Genomic DNA, 18,015 nt, shown 5'->3' on the forward strand with positions numbered 1-18,015 from the left:
CTAATCTCTGCATGGAATCTTAGTTGCAGTTTGTTTTTCCTCCGCTGTGCACCTAAATGACTGTGCCACATGTTGGAAATCTGAGGCAATTCAGAAAAGCCTACCTTTAAGTACACATGGGCTATAAACAATCTTTTGTGCGTATGTGTGAGTCAAGTAACTGAGAAGTAAATACGTACTCTGTACTCACTTACATGTTGTTGAGTATTTCCCCTTTTCAATATTCATGTTAGAGTCAATCCTGGTGTTACTCATTATGTCAGCATTATATGGCAGTCAGCCAGGATTTTTTCAGTGTGGTTTAGCTTTTATTGAAACCAGAAGTTTCAACTGGTTTCAGATGTGTGACCTACAGAGATGTGTGACCTGTAAAGTTAATATACTGTAATATGGAATGTGAAATAAAATGTAGCCTATAATGTAAATTAGTGTGGAAAAGTAAGTGGTATTGTTTCTGCCTGTTTGTTCTGAAGATGATATTGTCTGTAAGAGAACACAGAAAATGTTTTATATGAAAAAGAGGAATAAGAATAAGAATAGTGTCATATTTGCTGTAGACTTTTAGTTCGTTACTACCTCAAGCAAAGACATCAACAAGATTATATTATTTGCTTATTAATTCTCACTACATGTAATATCTAATACAATTTCCTTTACTGGAATACATGAAAAAGAAAAATATATGTCTGGTTTCAGCTACACCGATCAGGCATAACATTATGAGCAGTGCCAGGTGAAGTGAATAACACTGATTATCTCCTCATCATGGCACCTGTTAGTGGGTGGGATATATTAGGCAGCAAGTGAACATTTTGTCCTCAAAGTTGATGTGTTAGAAGCAGGAAAAATGGGAGAGAGTAAGGATTTGAGCGAGTTTGATGAAGGGCCAAATTGTGATGGCTAGACGACTGGATCAGAGCATCTCCAAAACTGCAGCTCTTGTGGGGTAATAAGCAGCCAATGCTCATTGATGCACGTGGGGAGTGAAGGCTGGCCCGTGTGATCCGATCCAACAGACGAGCTACTGTTGCTCAAATTGTTGAAGAAGTTAATGCTGGTTCTGATAGAAAGGTGTCAGAATACACAGTGCATGACGGGTCAGAGCTATACTGTTGCTGAAATTGTTGAAGAAGTTAATGCTGGTTCTGATAGAAAGGTGTCAGAATACACAGTCCATGACAGGTCAGAGCTATTTTGGCAGTAAAAGGGGGACCAACACAATATTAGGCAGGTGGTCAGAATGTTATGCCTGTTTGGTGTATACTTAAACAGAAAAGTATGTATGTGCTTCTTTTAGAAGGACTAAATTGTCTACGAAAATTAGATTTGATTAGATTAGATTCAACTTTTTTGTCACTGCACATGTGGGTACAAGGCAACGAAATACAGTTAGCCTCTAACCAGAAGTGCATTTTCGCAGTGCAAATAATTAGCATATATAATAAGTATATAAACAATAAATGATTCAGGGTTTCACAGTATGAAGTAATAAATGTAAAGACTGTTCATTTAGATAACAAAATGTATTGATACGCCCTTAATATGAGAATTAGATGTTGTATAACACCATAAAACAGACTCCACAAATAAATGTGAAAAGAATGTTTATAAACGTATACCTTAACATATGAACTAAGGGCAGCTTTATTTCATATCATCGATATAATTTTATTTTAGTCCTCATTGTACCTAGTTTGCTATCTCTCTCATTTCATTTATCCCAACAGTTATTTAGTAGTATCCCTTTATTTATCCTGTGTTATTTCTTCGGAATTAAACATGATATGGACTGTCACGTTCTTAAGCGTCATTTGAGTCGTTTGGGATTTGAACACCCAAGCCTTGTGGGAAAGCGTGTTTTTAGCCGTATTTGTATAAATAAAGACCAAATTATTGCTTGCGCGACAAAACTTCATATCCCATAGTGCACTTCGGTGGGCACTCCTTGCATGTGACTTCCTCATCACTTTTAACGACAAAAAAAATACACTGATCGCAAAAAAGCTTTTATTAGTCCCGTTTTCTTTTCCTCGAGAGTGTTGAGCAGAGTATTAAACATCGTAGGGATTAATATTGCACAATCTAATTATGGGAATTCGGTGATTGTGGGCTGTTAGTGCGTATTATTTGCCTTAGTTAGCAGCCGTGCTACTAGCGTACAGTGGGGCGATGCTAATGCCTGTTAGCTCTGAGCGAGTACACACAGCCTTATGATAGTCATTTGGGTGAACGTGGTGGGGGCTCTGGTACTGTTAGAAAATTTTGCAGCTTTGTTCTGATTTCTTTCAGTAATGGAAGAAGTTGACAGAATTTTAATCCATTCCCTAAGACAGGCTGGCACGTAAGTTTTGAAGGTTTATTTTCCAACCTGCTCTCAGGTCTCTGATCTGCAGCTACAGATCATTTAAGTTCAGTTCCTCGTGATCTGTTCAATATTTTTACTCATTCAGATATGAGTTAGATCTGCAGGTTCAGTGTGCAATTAGGACGAGCTGTTTGTAACTTTCTTACATTTGTATCTCAGTAGGTTTGATCACTTGTCTTGTGAATCTGATCCTATTGCTTCAGATTTATTTATACAAGAGGGGAAAAAAGCATTTTCCCCTTTCTTTGGTGGAATTGATTTAAAACTATTGGGTAAATTAAGCAACTGTCAGTCTGTGTGTATGTGTGCACTACATTCCTCCACGTAGCCTTCTACTGTATACTCAGTATCTCTGTTTTCCTGAATGCCTTAATATGTTCTGTAAAACCCTGTACATCTCTCCTCTGTTCTGCAGTGATATAGATGAAGATGTGCAGAGTGTTAAGCAGTTCTCCAGTGAGCTCATAGTGCAGGCGGTGGTGCGATGTTTGCGTGTGATTGACCCGGCCGTGGGCAATGGACTCTCTCCCACTCTGCCGCCTGGCATGTCTGCCCGCTTCAGGGTGGGCATGAGCCTAGCCCAAGCCTGCCAGGTGAGAGAGAAGAACTTTTTTTGTATGCAGGCCACATGAAAATAGTGAGTATAGGAGACTCAGTGAGCCACAACAATATATAAATATTGCTGTTCTTTTGCTATGATTTCTCTGGAGTCCCACAAACACACTAGGTTAGTGCATCTGAAACTGAACAGGACATGTGTTCCATGCATAAATGTAGAGATAAATGCATTATTTTTGATTAATATACACTACATGGCCAAAGATTTGTGGACACCTGACCATCACAACCATATCTGGATCCTTGCCAAACTGTTGCCACAGTGTTGAAAGCACACAATTGTATAGGATGTTTTTGAATGCTGTATTATTACAGTTTCCCTTCAGGAACTAAGAGGCCCAAACCTGTTTCAACATAACAATGCCCCTATGCACAAAGCAATGTCTATGCAGATGTGGTTTGGTAGAAGAAACCGAGTGACCTGTACAGAGCCCTGACAGACCTCAACCCCACTGAACTTAAATGGTGATTGTGCACCAGGCCTCCTTGGGGCTGACTGAATAAATCCATATAGGCACAATCCAAAATGTAGTGGAAAGCCTCTAGAAGAGTGGAGGTTATTGTAACAGCAAAGGTGGGACTTCAAGTTGGAAATAGATGTAGAAGAAGCACATGAGTATGAGGATCAGATCCATAGACTTTTGCTTATATAATGTATTTTATCACATATCCCTATTTCACATGTCAGAGGATCACTAGACTGTTTTGGAGCATCACTTTTCCAGAATTCTGCCATTTTGTCTGTGCTAGTACATGATAAAATAAAATAAAATACAGGCCTATAATTCGGGCTTATTTAGCACAATCTATGTGTTCTCTGAGTGGAAAGTTAAAATAAAAAGTTTTATAATGCCAATAGATAGCTAAAAATGTTATTTATTACACACAGTTAAATAACAGGCTTATTGTTTGATTAGATGGTGAGTCTGTGAAATTATTTCTCCAGTTAAAGGGGGTTTGCAAATCATTTCATAAGTTACATTAAACTTATGTCAGGCTACCCCGTTTACCTGAGAGAGAACAAAAATACTATGTTTATATTAAGAATTTTAAATGCATAAGGTTAACTTTAAAAAGTAGAAGAATAAACAGTCACTCACAGTAATTGTAGTGTAGCTTGTGAAGGAAGTTAAAAATAATAAAAGAAAAATGCATTTCCATGCACCCTGAAAAACATTTTCCAGACTAAATTTATGAATCCATCTACTCCATTTTGTTAATAGTGTTTTGTTATGTAATCCTCATTGAAAAACACCAGATTAATAGATGGTATGTCTGCTCTGTGTCTCTATGTAGGACTTGGGCTATAAGGGAGAGATTGGCTACCAGACATTTCTATACAGTAATGAGCCAGAGATCCGTTCTCTACTCATGTTCCTGGTGGAGAAGCTGCCACGAGAGAGTGCAGAGGTTTCTGACCAACCAGCAGGTATCAACAGTAACAGTTTCATTGTGCAGGATGTTCTGCAGACCAGAGTTACTGGTGTAACTGGTTTGAGAATAATGTGTTAAAAAGAATAACAATGAGTGATATTTGAAAGTTGCGCAATATTTGCATAATACAATATTTGTTCAGAATACAGTGGTTTCCTGAGGTGGTGCAATTTTGTTCTACAAAAGGGCTTTGCTAAAATATTTTCAGACTTCTATATGAAATTCTTTTTCAGAAAGGCTCAAAGCTGGAGACTGATCTGATCATTGAAAAACATTTTGTGCAAATTATGTGTCCCCCAAAGCGTTCAGTGTAGTCCCAGATTTATCAAATCAACTAATCTTATCAGAATGATTTTTTTAAATTGAGGACCCATTGTGAAATATTGAGCCTCATTTGTCAAGCTGGATAAAAAAGTCTATTTTATTTTATTATTTTTTTAAGTATTTCTTAGGAGCGTTTACACAAGTTGGTTTTCGTAAAAATCCTGTATATTCTGGAAAACCGTTTGTATTCTATGTGAGCTCCTGTGTGTCACAGATAAGAAATGTGTAACTTCATTTTTGGGCTTCAAATCATGAAATTGTCAGAGATTAATGCAGGATTATATAAGGATTACTCTGTCATGTGTAAATAGTTTATTTAATTATATTAATATTGTTAATTAAAAAATATTAAAAATAGAGGGAAAGTAAAAGAAAAAAGGCAACATCTCTATAAATTAAAACAGGTTCAAGTTCAAGGGCTTAACAAATAGCTGATCAAATGCTTCATGTGTGCAAGCAGCAAGGAAAACAGAGATAATTTAATACATGTCACGGTTAAGATAGATGGATGGAAATGTATTTTGGGGGTAAGTACGAAACCTGGCATGCTGTTTGCTTCCACATTGGTGTGCGAGAGGCCAAACAGACATCTGGCCGACAGCGAACGAGACACTTGCTACCAACAAACATAGCAGTTTCTCAATATGGGGGGAATTAGTGTCTAGGATCACCTGAGTAAAGTTTTCCATGTCAAAGGGTTTTCTTTTCACCTCACTTAATTCACCCTTTTGCCTTTCAGCTGTTTTACGCTGAATAAAAAAAAATCTTTTATTAACGTGAGTTGTCTTCTAGTCACTAAATACAGAAGTGTTATGCCATGCCCATGGGTGATTCATTCATCAACATACACACATAAGATGATCAGCATTAACCAAAACTTATTGGTTTAGTTTGGCTTATGCCAAAATTTACCCACTGCAAACAGATTGATAAATGAGGCCCATTGTGTCATTTTCATGTTTGTTAAGGCCCTTGGTCAGCCCTTGTTCTCATATATTATCAGTAATGATGGTACAGTTAAGCGCAAATGTTTACCCAGATAGTTTCTGGGTATAAGAAAGAAAATAGAACTTTACAGTTTATCCGCAAAAATGTAACGAAAAAAATATTAAATATATACCATGCAACAAGACAACAATCCGAACATAAAGCAGAACCAACAGATTTTGTCTCCTGAAGCTCTGCCAGCATTCAAACTAAGCTGTCCAGAAGAATAAGACACTGAAGTTGAGGACTAAATTTACAACATTTTGATTATTTGTCACCAAGTAAAGTTCTGAATTTCTTTGTTATAGTTGTCTGAGTAGTTTCTTAAGACTGTACAGACTTGCACTCAACTCTGTGTGTGTTTGTCTGTTGGAAAACGTCCAAAATCAACTCCATTCATCAAAGTAATAAGCTTTGTGGTTTTGATGCTGTTTTTAGTTTAATAATACTCTATTGTTTGAGTTATGTCAACAATTCAAAGGGAATTCTGTCTGGTTTATTTTTTTGCACAAAACCCAAATAGAATAGTTTTGTAAAGCAGTACAATTTATAGCTATAGTATCAAAGCCACACATCACAGGCACAGTGGTGGGAGTTACCGGATTTTTCCTGATCATTTAATGCATGCTGTGTCTTCATTTTAGTAATACATGCGTTCCTGGAATGAATAAATAGAAACATCCAGCTTGTTTTATGCTTCCCTTTGTTTCTTGACACACTGCTCCTCTCTTAGGGAAGTCTGCTCTCCTGCAGAAAGCCATTGCAGCCCAGATTAAAGCTCAGCTGGCGTTGCCTTGGCTCCCTCCATCATGTAGACTGCCCATGCACCGCAAAACCCAGGTACCACATGATATGATAATATATCACAATTTAAATGTTTTCTATATAAAGTAATATTTACCAAAAATCAATTCTTTCAAGCCTGTCCTTTCAAAGTAAATCTGTCTTAGCTGTGTTGATTTAGTTGCTTTACTAATAATAGTAAATAAATGGTCAATTGATCTCCAGAGTCCTGGTCCATGTCACAGTTTCCATGCCCAGCCACTAAGTCTCCCATACTCACTGAAAGTTCCTGCCAAGAAACAGTCAAAAGGTACATTTTTGTCATTTGCATTTTTTTTCTGTGTTCAAGTTATTTCTCTGTGAACGCAATACTCTTATTCAGGGGTCATGAACTGGTAGACTGCAGTCTGGATGAAGAAAGAGCAAAATGTTTCAGCGGGCAGAAGAGAATAATGAAAAAATACTGCAGCTAAATGTATTAAAAACACTCTCTATACTTTTCTATCTAACTGACTCTGATTTTGTAAACATGAGTGTAGCTACTGTAGCAGATCCGTGGGAAAGCCTTTCCAGAACGGCAAAGAAGACTGTAACTAGAATGTTGTGTGCAAAAAGTAAATTTGGTGTCATGGTGAGATGTCCACAAACCTTTTGCCAAATAGTGTGCGTCATTTGTTCAGAATCAAAAGTGCTAACATTAAGCAGAAACAAAATACAACCATTTTATCTACCTTGTCCTTTTCCCTTTGGGATGCATAAAGTATCTATCTATCTATCTATCTATCTATCTATCTATCTATCTATCTATCTATCTATCTATCTATCTATCTATCTATCTATCTATCTATCTATCTATCTATCTATCTATCTATCTATCTATCTATCTATCTATCTATCTATCTATCTATCTATCTATATACTCACCTCTATCTATCTATCTATCTATCTATCTATCTATCTATCTATCTATCTATCTATCTATCTATCTATCTATCTATCTATCTATCTATCTATCTATATACTCACCTCTATCTATCTATCTATCTATCTATCTATCTATCTATCTATCTATCAACAAGTTTAATGGAATACTTCTGCACTAATGCTTTTTTAACTTTCTCTCAGAGTTAAAAGAGTATTGGAGGGAGTATTTGCTGCCTGTGACATCTCAGCCTTCCCAAGCTGCCTCAGTGCCTGCCTCCCTGTTGGAGAACCATGTTTCTGAACTCAGCGCAGCACAGGAGTGGGAGAACGAGTGGAACAGCCAAGGGCTTCTCTCCAGACTGACTCCTGAGGTGCACAATAGCTCTAAATCACTATAGACACAGGCACATGACTGAGCTATATGCCAAGTCAGTGATGTAATGTTAGTAAAGGAAAATTTTCTCATGAACAGAAGTGTCCTATAAGTAGCTGGGTTTTTTGAATATACTTTAATCGAGTATTTATTTAACGAAGGATTAAGGATTCATAAAATTTTAACACTTGGCTCAAAAAATCCAATGAATTTCATTTATATTTATTCTTTTATTTAACTTTATTTAATTAACTTTTTACAATATCCTAACAAATCCACGTAGATATTTATCCATACCACAATCAATCATCATTGCAGAATTATTGTCACAAATTATATTTGCTCTTCATAAATTTATAACTAATGTAATTAAACAAAAAAATCATCCAAGTGCAGTCATAAATCAAAATAAAAATCCTAATTTGAGGTGTGTGGATAGTTTTGAATTTGTGAAAAGTGTGAGACAATGTTAGGAAAATGCCATTACTCAATCATTTTCTTTTTAAATATTCTATTATATGTTTGTGGATATATTTGAACTTTCACTCAAGAATACATCTGATGAATTATTTCATATAGGTATCTTGACATTATTATCATTTTTATGTATATTTCAGTGCTTGATGTTTTTTATTCAGAGCAGCTCAAAATAGCCCTGAACTTTTGTCCATTTCTCAGAATAGTGTTACGTTTGTTCCTGTTCTGCCTCCCCCATTATGGCTCTGTGGTAAAAGCAGAGATTAATATGTTAAGGAGGTGCACAGTGCTGTTTCCATCACATTAATGTGACATTCAGCATTCAGGTATTCTCAGGTCTGTCTGCTAACCAGCGACTCTGCTGACATTTCACACTTCATGTCGATATTCACCCTGCTTTCAGTCTACAAGCAGACTAATTGTCTGTGCTGTGGCAACTATTCCTGTACCTGAAAAAGTCAACAAGTTCTAATCCAAGATGATATTTATGAGATTTTTCTGCTTCTTCTGAATGCCATTAGTGTAAAATCAGACAGTGTGAGGGTAGGAAGGAATAAAAATACCATGCCATTTCATGCTGGTTCTCAGAAAGGTTAATCTTATGTAAAGCTGGCAATTATCTGAGTTCATACTCATATGGAATTCACTAGAAGTGCATTTCTCTCCTCCTGTTTTCTACAGGACTATCGCTCAAGGAAAAGAATGAGGCTGCAGAAGCGAATAGAGGAGCAGCTGAGGGCGGCTGCCCAGAGTCGGCCCGACACACACAACGCCACACGTTCGACCTCTGACCTTTCTGAGCTGTTAAACTCCTTTGCTGGAGCTACAACAGGAGGCGATGTCTTGACCAAAGGCACACGCTTCACCCATTCTGAGAAATTCACCTTCACACAGGTACATGTTAGCTTGTGCTGTTCTGATCTCACAAAACACTTTCCTAGAGAGTAAATACCCTTAGTCTTCTTTAGACCTTCGTCTGGCCAAAAATATATTCCCGCATTACAGAATGCTGTTTTAGGAATCAAGACAGGCGCACAGTTGGGACTTGCACTGTGTAAGAGGGTTTTTTTTTTGTATAGCTGTGTATAAACATAATTCTCCGACCTTTTTATAGAAATAACCTACTAAATACGTAAACTCATCTGGATTATATGTAGGTCAGACAAGATATGGATAAGGATATGTAAGCTATCTAGCTTGGCAATATTCTATAACTTTAAAAACCATTTGAATTAAATGTTAATGGCTAATCTGGTAATTTTGGTCCACTTTGTGAGAGGCTGTATTTTACTCTCAACAGAATCAATTATGGGGCAGACATGTGACAAGCTAATGCTTCTAACTGCTAGGCATCATTGAGTTAAACAGCAGGAATGCAACCTGAGCAAATTGATGATCATTAAATGCACAGATGTTTCATAGAATGAGTTCAATTTCAAGCGAATTTGAATCAGCAAAATTCCACAATGCAAAAGTTGATTTTTGTGGTTGGTGATCTGCTAGGGTCTTTTTTTCTACAAACGAATACATTTAATATGTAGAATATGTAAATTTTTCTTATATATAAAAATATATATATATATTTTTGTTGTTTTTTGTCTGCAACAAAAAAAATCATAGCATTTATTAAGAGAGATGTGCATTATAAGGGACATCATGAATTTCAGTATTGCAAATGGTATACCATTTCCTTATCATGCTATGATGCCTTTCGCCCCCTAGCGGCTATTCGGAAACTGACACGAGGTGTCTTTATTTTGCAGGAACCCGAAAAAGCTGCTCAGCAGATGGCAGCAGCAGCAAGTGCACTTCCCAGCTCCCACCAGTCAGAGGAGGACCTAAAGGCCCAGCAGGAGGCTGAACTCTCTGCACTCCAGCAGCAACTGCAGCAACTTTCTGTCCAAATGGAGGAGGTGGGCGGGGACATAAGGCAACTCACAGTGTCCATTCACCAGGTAATTGCTGCTGCTTATTCGGAATAATTTCCCTGCGCAGTAATATGATCCTATGGCATGAACTTGATTCAAAGGAGCTATGCAATATGCACACGATTTCCAAGTCAGAATGGAATGGAAGTGTGCTTTTTTTTCTTGCAGATATTTGCAAGCTGTTATCACGTTAACCAATTTACAATTTACTTGTCAATTAGATTTCCAAAAATGTACCGTTTGGAAGAAATTCCTGAAAATCTTATGTTTATTTGAACTTGTTTTGGTAGGTTTCAGATGAGCTGACACAGAGAGAGGTACGTAATTCGGAGAGGGAGAACACCGTCAGGGTTAAAAAACAGACCATCGACCTCCTGCCAGATGCTGAGAACAACCTGATCAAGTTACAGGTATGAGAGCCATCCTCATAAACCATGGTGTTTAACCCCAACATTAGCAAAAAATTTCCTGCATTCTTAATATGTGTTTCAGAGTCTGGTGGAGGCAAGCTCAAAGCGAGTGGTTCATTTGGCCTCACAGTGGGAGAAACACAGAGCACCACTTATTGATGAACACCGCCGACTCAAAGAACTCTGCGGTAATCGAGAGGTGCAGCCAGTTTATATATACTACTCTTTGTCGTGTTCTTTATTTTAGAACATTTTAGTTATTTAGAACATAGATCATATTGCTAAAATTCTTGTTATTGGTTAAGACTGGTCATTTTTCAAGATGTATAATAGATATGTGAGATGGATATTTAGTTATGTGAAATGTGATATTTAGTTGTTAGAAATGGGACGTGTGTATGTATATATATATATATATATATATATATATATATATATATATATATATATATATATATATATATATATAATATGTTATATGTAATCAATAATTTTTTCTACTTGTGTCGGAGGTGACCGCTGTTTATTTTACAGATTTAATTTAATGAACACATATAAAATGCACAGGACAAGTTTTACTGGACAGTGCCAGTTCAGTATTTCATCATGTAGCCATACTATAGCAGCGCATACTCTGGCACAAATTTAGCTAAAGCTATAAGATGCCACAGATTTATATGATGCACATTATTGCGTATGTACTTTGTCATCCCACAACCACAAGCGTCATATCTGGCTGGCTGCTCCCACCTCTGTGAGATTGAAAACCACCAGAGATTTTTCAGTTCTGATGTGCATCTGACTTTCACACCCCACATTACTGTTCTCTCCATCAGAATACTTCCAGTCACAGTTTCTCTTATTCATCATTACTCACTGATCTTCTCTAGACATGGAGCATAACAAATACTCTAATAGTAATTTCAGTGTTTTCGAGGTGTCAGATATATTACTGAGTATTCAGACTTCTGTCCACACACCTATAGATGATCATTAACAACTGACAATGACAATGTAACAATTATCATTATTCAAATCTGTTATTAGATGGAGTCCTCCAGAAAGTTATCTGAAATCAAAGACCTTCATGATAAAATCCGACAGTCTGCTGAAGAGGCCAAAAAGAAGGAGAGCCTATATAAACAGTTGGTAGGAAAAAAAAATATTTATTATATTTTAAAGATAAACGGCTTATTTTTGTGTACATATTCAGTAATTTGTTTTCCTGTTCTGCCATGTTGTGCATTCCTTTCCCCATGCTACTGATACAGATCACAGAGTATGAGACCTTGCCTAAAGATGTCTCCCGCTCAGCCTACACTATGAGGATCCTGGAAATTGTCGGCAACATTAAGAAACAGAAGGAGGAAATCACAAAGGTTTTTATTTATTTATTATTTCGTCTCTGCGTAATGCTGTTTTAATTGTTTTGATAGTTTTAAATTCTCACTGTGGTTTATTACATTTCAGTTGCTAGGGTTTAAACTGTGGATACAAATTTTGTGCGTTACAGATTTTGTCAGACACTAAAGACCTGCAGAAAGAGATTAACGGGCTAACAGGAAAGCTGGACAGAACTTTTGCTGTAACAGATGAATTGGTTTTTAAGGTAGGTCCTTGATAACTGAGAAACTAAAACAGTTCAAATGTGGAGATGGTTATTTAATCTGTGCTTTTGTTTTAATATTACAGGATGCCAAGAAAGATGAATCTGTTAGGAAATCTTATAAATACCTGGCTGCACTACATGAGGTAAAGGCACACTGATCAACACAAAAATGAAACGTAGTTTAAAACACATACACACACAGTGGTCACTTTAATAAGGAACATCAGTATGCCTGGTCTCAAATCAGCCAAATGTAAAACCCCTCTACTTTACATTTCAGTGTTTTGTGATTTTTTTTTAAATGCTCACCCTGGTGGTTATTTGAGTTACTGTAGCCTTCCTAGCAGCTCCACCAGTCTGGCCATTCTCCATTGGCCTCTCACTTTTTTTTTTTTTTTTTACCCCATTCTGATGTTTGATGTGAACCTTTACTGAAGCTCTTGACCTACATCTTTATGACTTGTGCATTGTGCTGCTGCCACTTGATTGACTAATTGCATGATTGTACAGGTGTTCCTAATAAAGTGACCGGTGAGTGTATATAAATCCTATAAGCATATTCCTGCATGTCAGTATGTACTGAACTGTTTAGGGACTGGAATAGGACATAAGAGAGAGTTGCTCAACTCTGATTACTATTGCCTAGTACTTACAGCATATAAATACACCATGATCTTAAGCATGGTTTCCTGTGACATTCTTTGATTAACTTTTGTTCCTCACAGAACTGCAGCCAGCTTATTCAGACCATTGAGGACACAGGCAGCATCATGAGAGAGATCAGAGATCTGGAGGAACAGGTGTGTGAGCTAGTGTGTGTATATAACTAGTGTATTGCATTAATCGTCACATCTTTAATCCTTCTGCATTAGAAACAAGGAATTCTTGAGCTGACCATTTTGTGTGTGATTATGAAAAGCAAATATGCTTAGCAGCACACCATCCTCTACACCAGGAATATTCATGTCAATATTCAGCAGCATAAGCACATGACTGAATTGTGACAATGGTTCCTCTTCATGCCATTAGTGAGTAGATAATGGCTATAAATAGCTACAAAATGGCTTAAAATTCATGTCTATACAACAGCCTTTTGATCATGTAACAGACTCCTAACAGATAAGACATCTGTTTACATACCTTTTATATGTTTCTTTTGAGCAAGCACATGTCATCCCTTGATCTGCCAGATAGGATAAATGGAATAGAAAAATCTATGAAATTCTAGGTCCCCCCAATTGAATTGATTGTCAGTAATGTGCATGAATAGTCACCAAGCTAGAGCCTTTTTCCTTACACTAATTGATTCTGCTGATGCATTATACCAAGTGCTCATTTGATTTGATGAAGTTCTTTGCTGAATCCGCAACTGAACTATTATTTGATTTACTTGATTCTAAATAATAAGCTTTGCACTCATTGCTGTTTTTCTTCTAAATATGCAAATTGTGTAAAAATGGTGCATGTGTTTGTGTAAGAATTGTATTCCCAGTCTCTTGTCTCTCCTTTCTGTAGATTGAGACTGAAAATGGTAAAAAGACTGTTAGCAACCTGGAGAAGATTCTGGAAGACTACAAGGCCATTCGACAAGAAAACTCTGCCCTAGCTGCTAAGATAAGAGAAGGCTAACTCAAACGGGGAAGAGTTTACTCGGACTATACAGACAGTATGATCGGCTCTAATGGTAAAGCTAGTGTCACGCCATCTCCAAGCTCATGAGCCATCCATGATCTCTATAAATTCCGAACCCAAACACCTACAAAGCCGCTTTTGGCTGGAGATGTGGACACAATACTCTTTTGTATCAAAATGACAGAAATCTAGTTTGTTGTGAAAATGTTGGCACTATTTGAATGTATTCTGATCTTCTGCTTTTCCCCTCGTTTGGCCTAGACTACAGTGGTTCAAGGAGGATCGGTACCATGCTTTGCCTGTAAATACACAATTACACATCTTTATTGTGTAACTAAAAACGTCCATCGACTGTGACCCCGATTTTGATTTTTATTAGTCAAAATTGCTAATGAGAGCACTGGAATATTAGGGATATGGTTAAACTTGGGAGGTTATGGGTTAGTTTAAAAAGCATTTCAGTGGGAAGCATCTTGCGTAGCATCTACACTATGTAAGATCTTCTATAACATCTGTGTAGTGTCTTGCCCATGGTTTTGAGCTGCAGTATGAATTTGCAAACAGTGACCTAAAGTCAGTGTGTTTGCCTCTGATCTACAGCAGTCATTCAAGTCATATAGTTGAGTAGCGTCTCATAGTCTTTAACTGTCAAGCTCCGAACAACGCTGATTGTTTCTTACATGTCAGAGAATTAGGACTGACTTTACTTCCAATCAAGTATTATCTCAAAATGACTTTTGTAGTTAGAGCCAATCTCTAATGTGTTTGATTTTAGAGATACCACAAAAAAAACAATGGTTGCCAATTTCTTTTTAATCAATGTGTCTTATGTGGCTACTTAGTCAAGTCAAACAAATAAATTGTCCATGTTTATTGTACTGCAGATTTTCTGCATTATCTGTGGCAGAATGATTGACTGCAAAATAGCTGGAGAATATATAATTTGGCCCTGTTGAATGTTCAAAACTAATGTGCAAAAATTGAGTGAATGTGTTTTGGGTTTTTTTCCACAATGGAATGGTTTAGAAAATACAGATTCTTTTATACCATTGTGAGATTCTCGTCACTCATTTGATTAAAAAGAATGCGAAAAGAAGTATTAGCGAAATGTATTTCAAATTTTGTGTACTTTTGCATACTGATATAATAATACATACATTATTAATGCATACTAAGTGTTTTGTATTTCCTCTCAAATATTTATCTTATAAGGGTTTTGTGTCTGTATGAGAAATAGTGTTGAGGACCCTGTGCATGAGCGCACATTCATCAGCCAGGCTACTGATCAGTAAGAGACCAGGGCAAACCATGGATAAGGACACAGAGACAGGAAGCACTTGCTTAATTCTTATCTGGTTCCTGAAATGTCAAGATTGACATTTTAAGAAAAAGGAAAATTGACATGTATCCCTTGCAACACTGCAACAATTGTCAGACTGCTTATGTGTTACTTCTATTTGTTGAGAGACTCTATTTCATTTCTTTTCCATTTATTCTTTTTGTCCAAGTTGGTAAAGACAGTTTTATTTTTTAACCCAAACCACACAGATACTTGCACACAATGGTGCAGGTTAACTGCAAGACTTTTCTGTCAAGGCGCATTCTAAATAAACACAATGAATCTTTTTATTATGGAAGCTATAGCAGAGACCAAGAGTCATGGGGAAAAATGTATTTAGTGATTTGAGGTCACAGTTGGGTTGGCAATCATGGTAGCAAAGCTTATTTCCATCTCTGTAGCTACAACCCTAAATGTAACATAGCTTTGATAATGAAATATTTAGAATACTTCTCATAGGGTACGTCTACATGCACCCATTTTAATTCGTTTGAATGAATTTAATTTGGTTGCAGATTCTGAATGTACTGCTTATATGTACCAGAAACATTGCAACTCGATTAAAATATTCATTTACATGTGCCTTACATATATTCCAAACACAACTTCTGCACAATTGCGGAGCATCTGTAATCACGTTCAAATAGTCAGATTCAAGTGTTCATGTTTTTTCCCCTCTATTTACCGAATTATTTCGGATCCTGCTGAAATTTCATTCAGACTGAGCTACAGTTAGATTGATTGAGGTGTTTGCATGAAGACTTTTCAATCCAGTTGAGCTATCAAGCCAACTACTAACAGATTATCTGCATTTAAACCTTCTGAGATTCTGCATCATGCCCATACAGGTAAAAAAAAAAAAAAAGTTGAAAAAGTGCAAATAGGATATTATTGCACAAATTCAAGTGCAACATATCATACAGCACATAAAACATTCAGAGCATAAGAAATTAAATGCAAAAGCTTTACGTCTTTTCTAAACGTCTCCCCGCTCCCTTTAAAAATGATGTAATGGTTCCTTCAGGCTTTATAGTGCACTGTATAGTGGACAGAAAAGTTGCTTTAATGTTACCAAAGTTACCAAACTTACCAAAGCCCTGCTGTGCACAGCACCACACCCTGTCCATGCATCAAAACTAGATGACTGGGAAATAATTCACTTGGTCATTCAAAGGCCACCAGATAAAATAGCAACTTTTAAAGGCCTACAGAATGTTATGTCCAACAGAGGAAATGTGCATAATAGAACAATATCATTATCAATATCAAATATTGCTCAAATATGCCCTGTATAGCAAAGTGGCAAAAAGAAAGCCATTTCCCAAAATGGTCCATCTGCAGCCCCATTTGACACTTGCACAAAGACACCTGAAAAACCCTGTAACAAACAGGCAAAATATTCTTTAAGTCAGATGAAATGCTTCAAGTACAAAGAGATTCTGGTGAACCTGATGAAATGGTTTGGAATTTTGTATTCTAACAAGACAAAGGCTCCAAGTATAAAGCCAAAGCTATAATGGAGTGTCTTGCTAAGGACAAAGTGGATATTCTTGAGTAGTCAAAGGACCAAAATCCAACTGAAAATCTGTGGAATGACATGAAGATTGCTATCCATCAGCAACAAACAAGTAAGCTCTGCCATTTTGAACAAAGAGGAGTAGTGAACGACCTCCAAATCCAGGTTTGACAACCTTGTAAATAGCTATCCCAGAAGATGGTAATTGCGGTCAAAGGTGCCACTACCAAGTGTGTATACTTTAGTGATTAGGAAATGTTAAGCTCCTTTCAAATTAAAATGCATTCATGTGGTGTGCTGTGTTATTTGGAAAAGTGTTGCATTTAAATCTATTAGGTTTAATAAACCAGACATTTTTGAATGGGTGTGTATTTATTTGGTATCCATTATATGTTCAGTACACTTGATTACTACATTTGGAATTCAGGCTTTTGAAAATGAAAGACTAAATCTCCCTTTACACTGTGTTTGTGGAATATTTAGATCGGAGAAAATTACAAAAAAAATGAATAGATTTTTATAGCCATGAAATAATGAAGTAATTGTTTTGTTTTATTGTTGTGCACTAAAATAAACAGAATTAGTTTCTTAATATGTGTATTTAAATTGGAATATTTGTCAAATTCAACCACTTTATTCATATTCCGATTTCTATGCAGCACTACAGCTTATGTGCTATTAAGGTTTTACAAAGGAAAATAATTAAGAATGTTTTACATTTATGTAAATTTAGATCCCAAATAAAGCATCACTGCATATTAAAAATCAGATTAGGCCTGCAGTGGTAACAATTTTTTTAGCATCTTTTAAACAATTACTTTTTATTCAACACAAATGATCATATTACTAATATAGTAAACATTACTATTTTAATGCATTTAGGGTGCTGGTGGCTTAGTGGTAAATTTCTCGCCTACCATGCGGAAGGCCTGGCTTCGATTCCCAGCCAGTGCCCAAACCCCAGCCCTTGGATGGGGTCCCAATGGGAGGGCATCCGGCGTAAAACTTGTGCCAAGTTGTTGTGCAGTCTAGTTGGTCCGCTGTGGCGACCGCTGCCAAAAGATCAACAGCTATTTTTATGCATTTCCTCTTACTCATAAGTAAGGGCAAGTTAAAATTTTCTTTTTTTTTTTTTTACTTTAGATCATCGCTTATTTACTTTCATTAGTTTAACTCACAAGCAAATATCAGATTGTGGTCTTAGGTGGAATCAAGCATGCATGAATTGTGTGTGCAAAAACTAAATACTCTCATGTGCAACAGTTTCTGAAACGATTCATTACTCCACACTTGTGA

The 18,015-nt window shown here is 36.6% G+C and overlaps 1 protein-coding gene across 1 annotated transcript; it reads left to right on the forward strand.

Annotated features, from left to right (window-relative positions):
* Positions 1-1,940: 1,940 nt before the first annotated feature.
* ccdc22 (coiled-coil domain containing 22) lies at positions 1,941-14,963 on the forward strand. The gene is made up of 16 exons (XM_058389077.1): positions 1,941-2,341; positions 2,781-2,958; positions 4,280-4,412; positions 6,462-6,568; positions 6,737-6,821; positions 7,637-7,806; positions 8,967-9,179; positions 10,049-10,240; positions 10,504-10,623; positions 10,706-10,822; positions 11,671-11,772; positions 11,895-12,002; positions 12,137-12,232; positions 12,316-12,375; positions 12,958-13,032; positions 13,748-14,963. Exons 1-16 carry the CDS (start codon positions 2,292-2,294, stop codon positions 13,859-13,861), a joined length of 1,920 nt encoding a protein of 639 aa, XP_058245060.1. The 5' UTR covers positions 1,941-2,291; the 3' UTR covers positions 13,862-14,963.
* The last annotated feature ends 3,052 nt before the right edge of the window (positions 14,964-18,015 follow it).

This window comes from Hemibagrus wyckioides, linkage group LG05 (assembly GCF_019097595.1).
Source record: "Hemibagrus wyckioides isolate EC202008001 linkage group LG05, SWU_Hwy_1.0, whole genome shotgun sequence".
NCBI classification, from domain to species: domain Eukaryota; kingdom Metazoa; phylum Chordata; class Actinopteri; order Siluriformes; family Bagridae; genus Hemibagrus; species Hemibagrus wyckioides.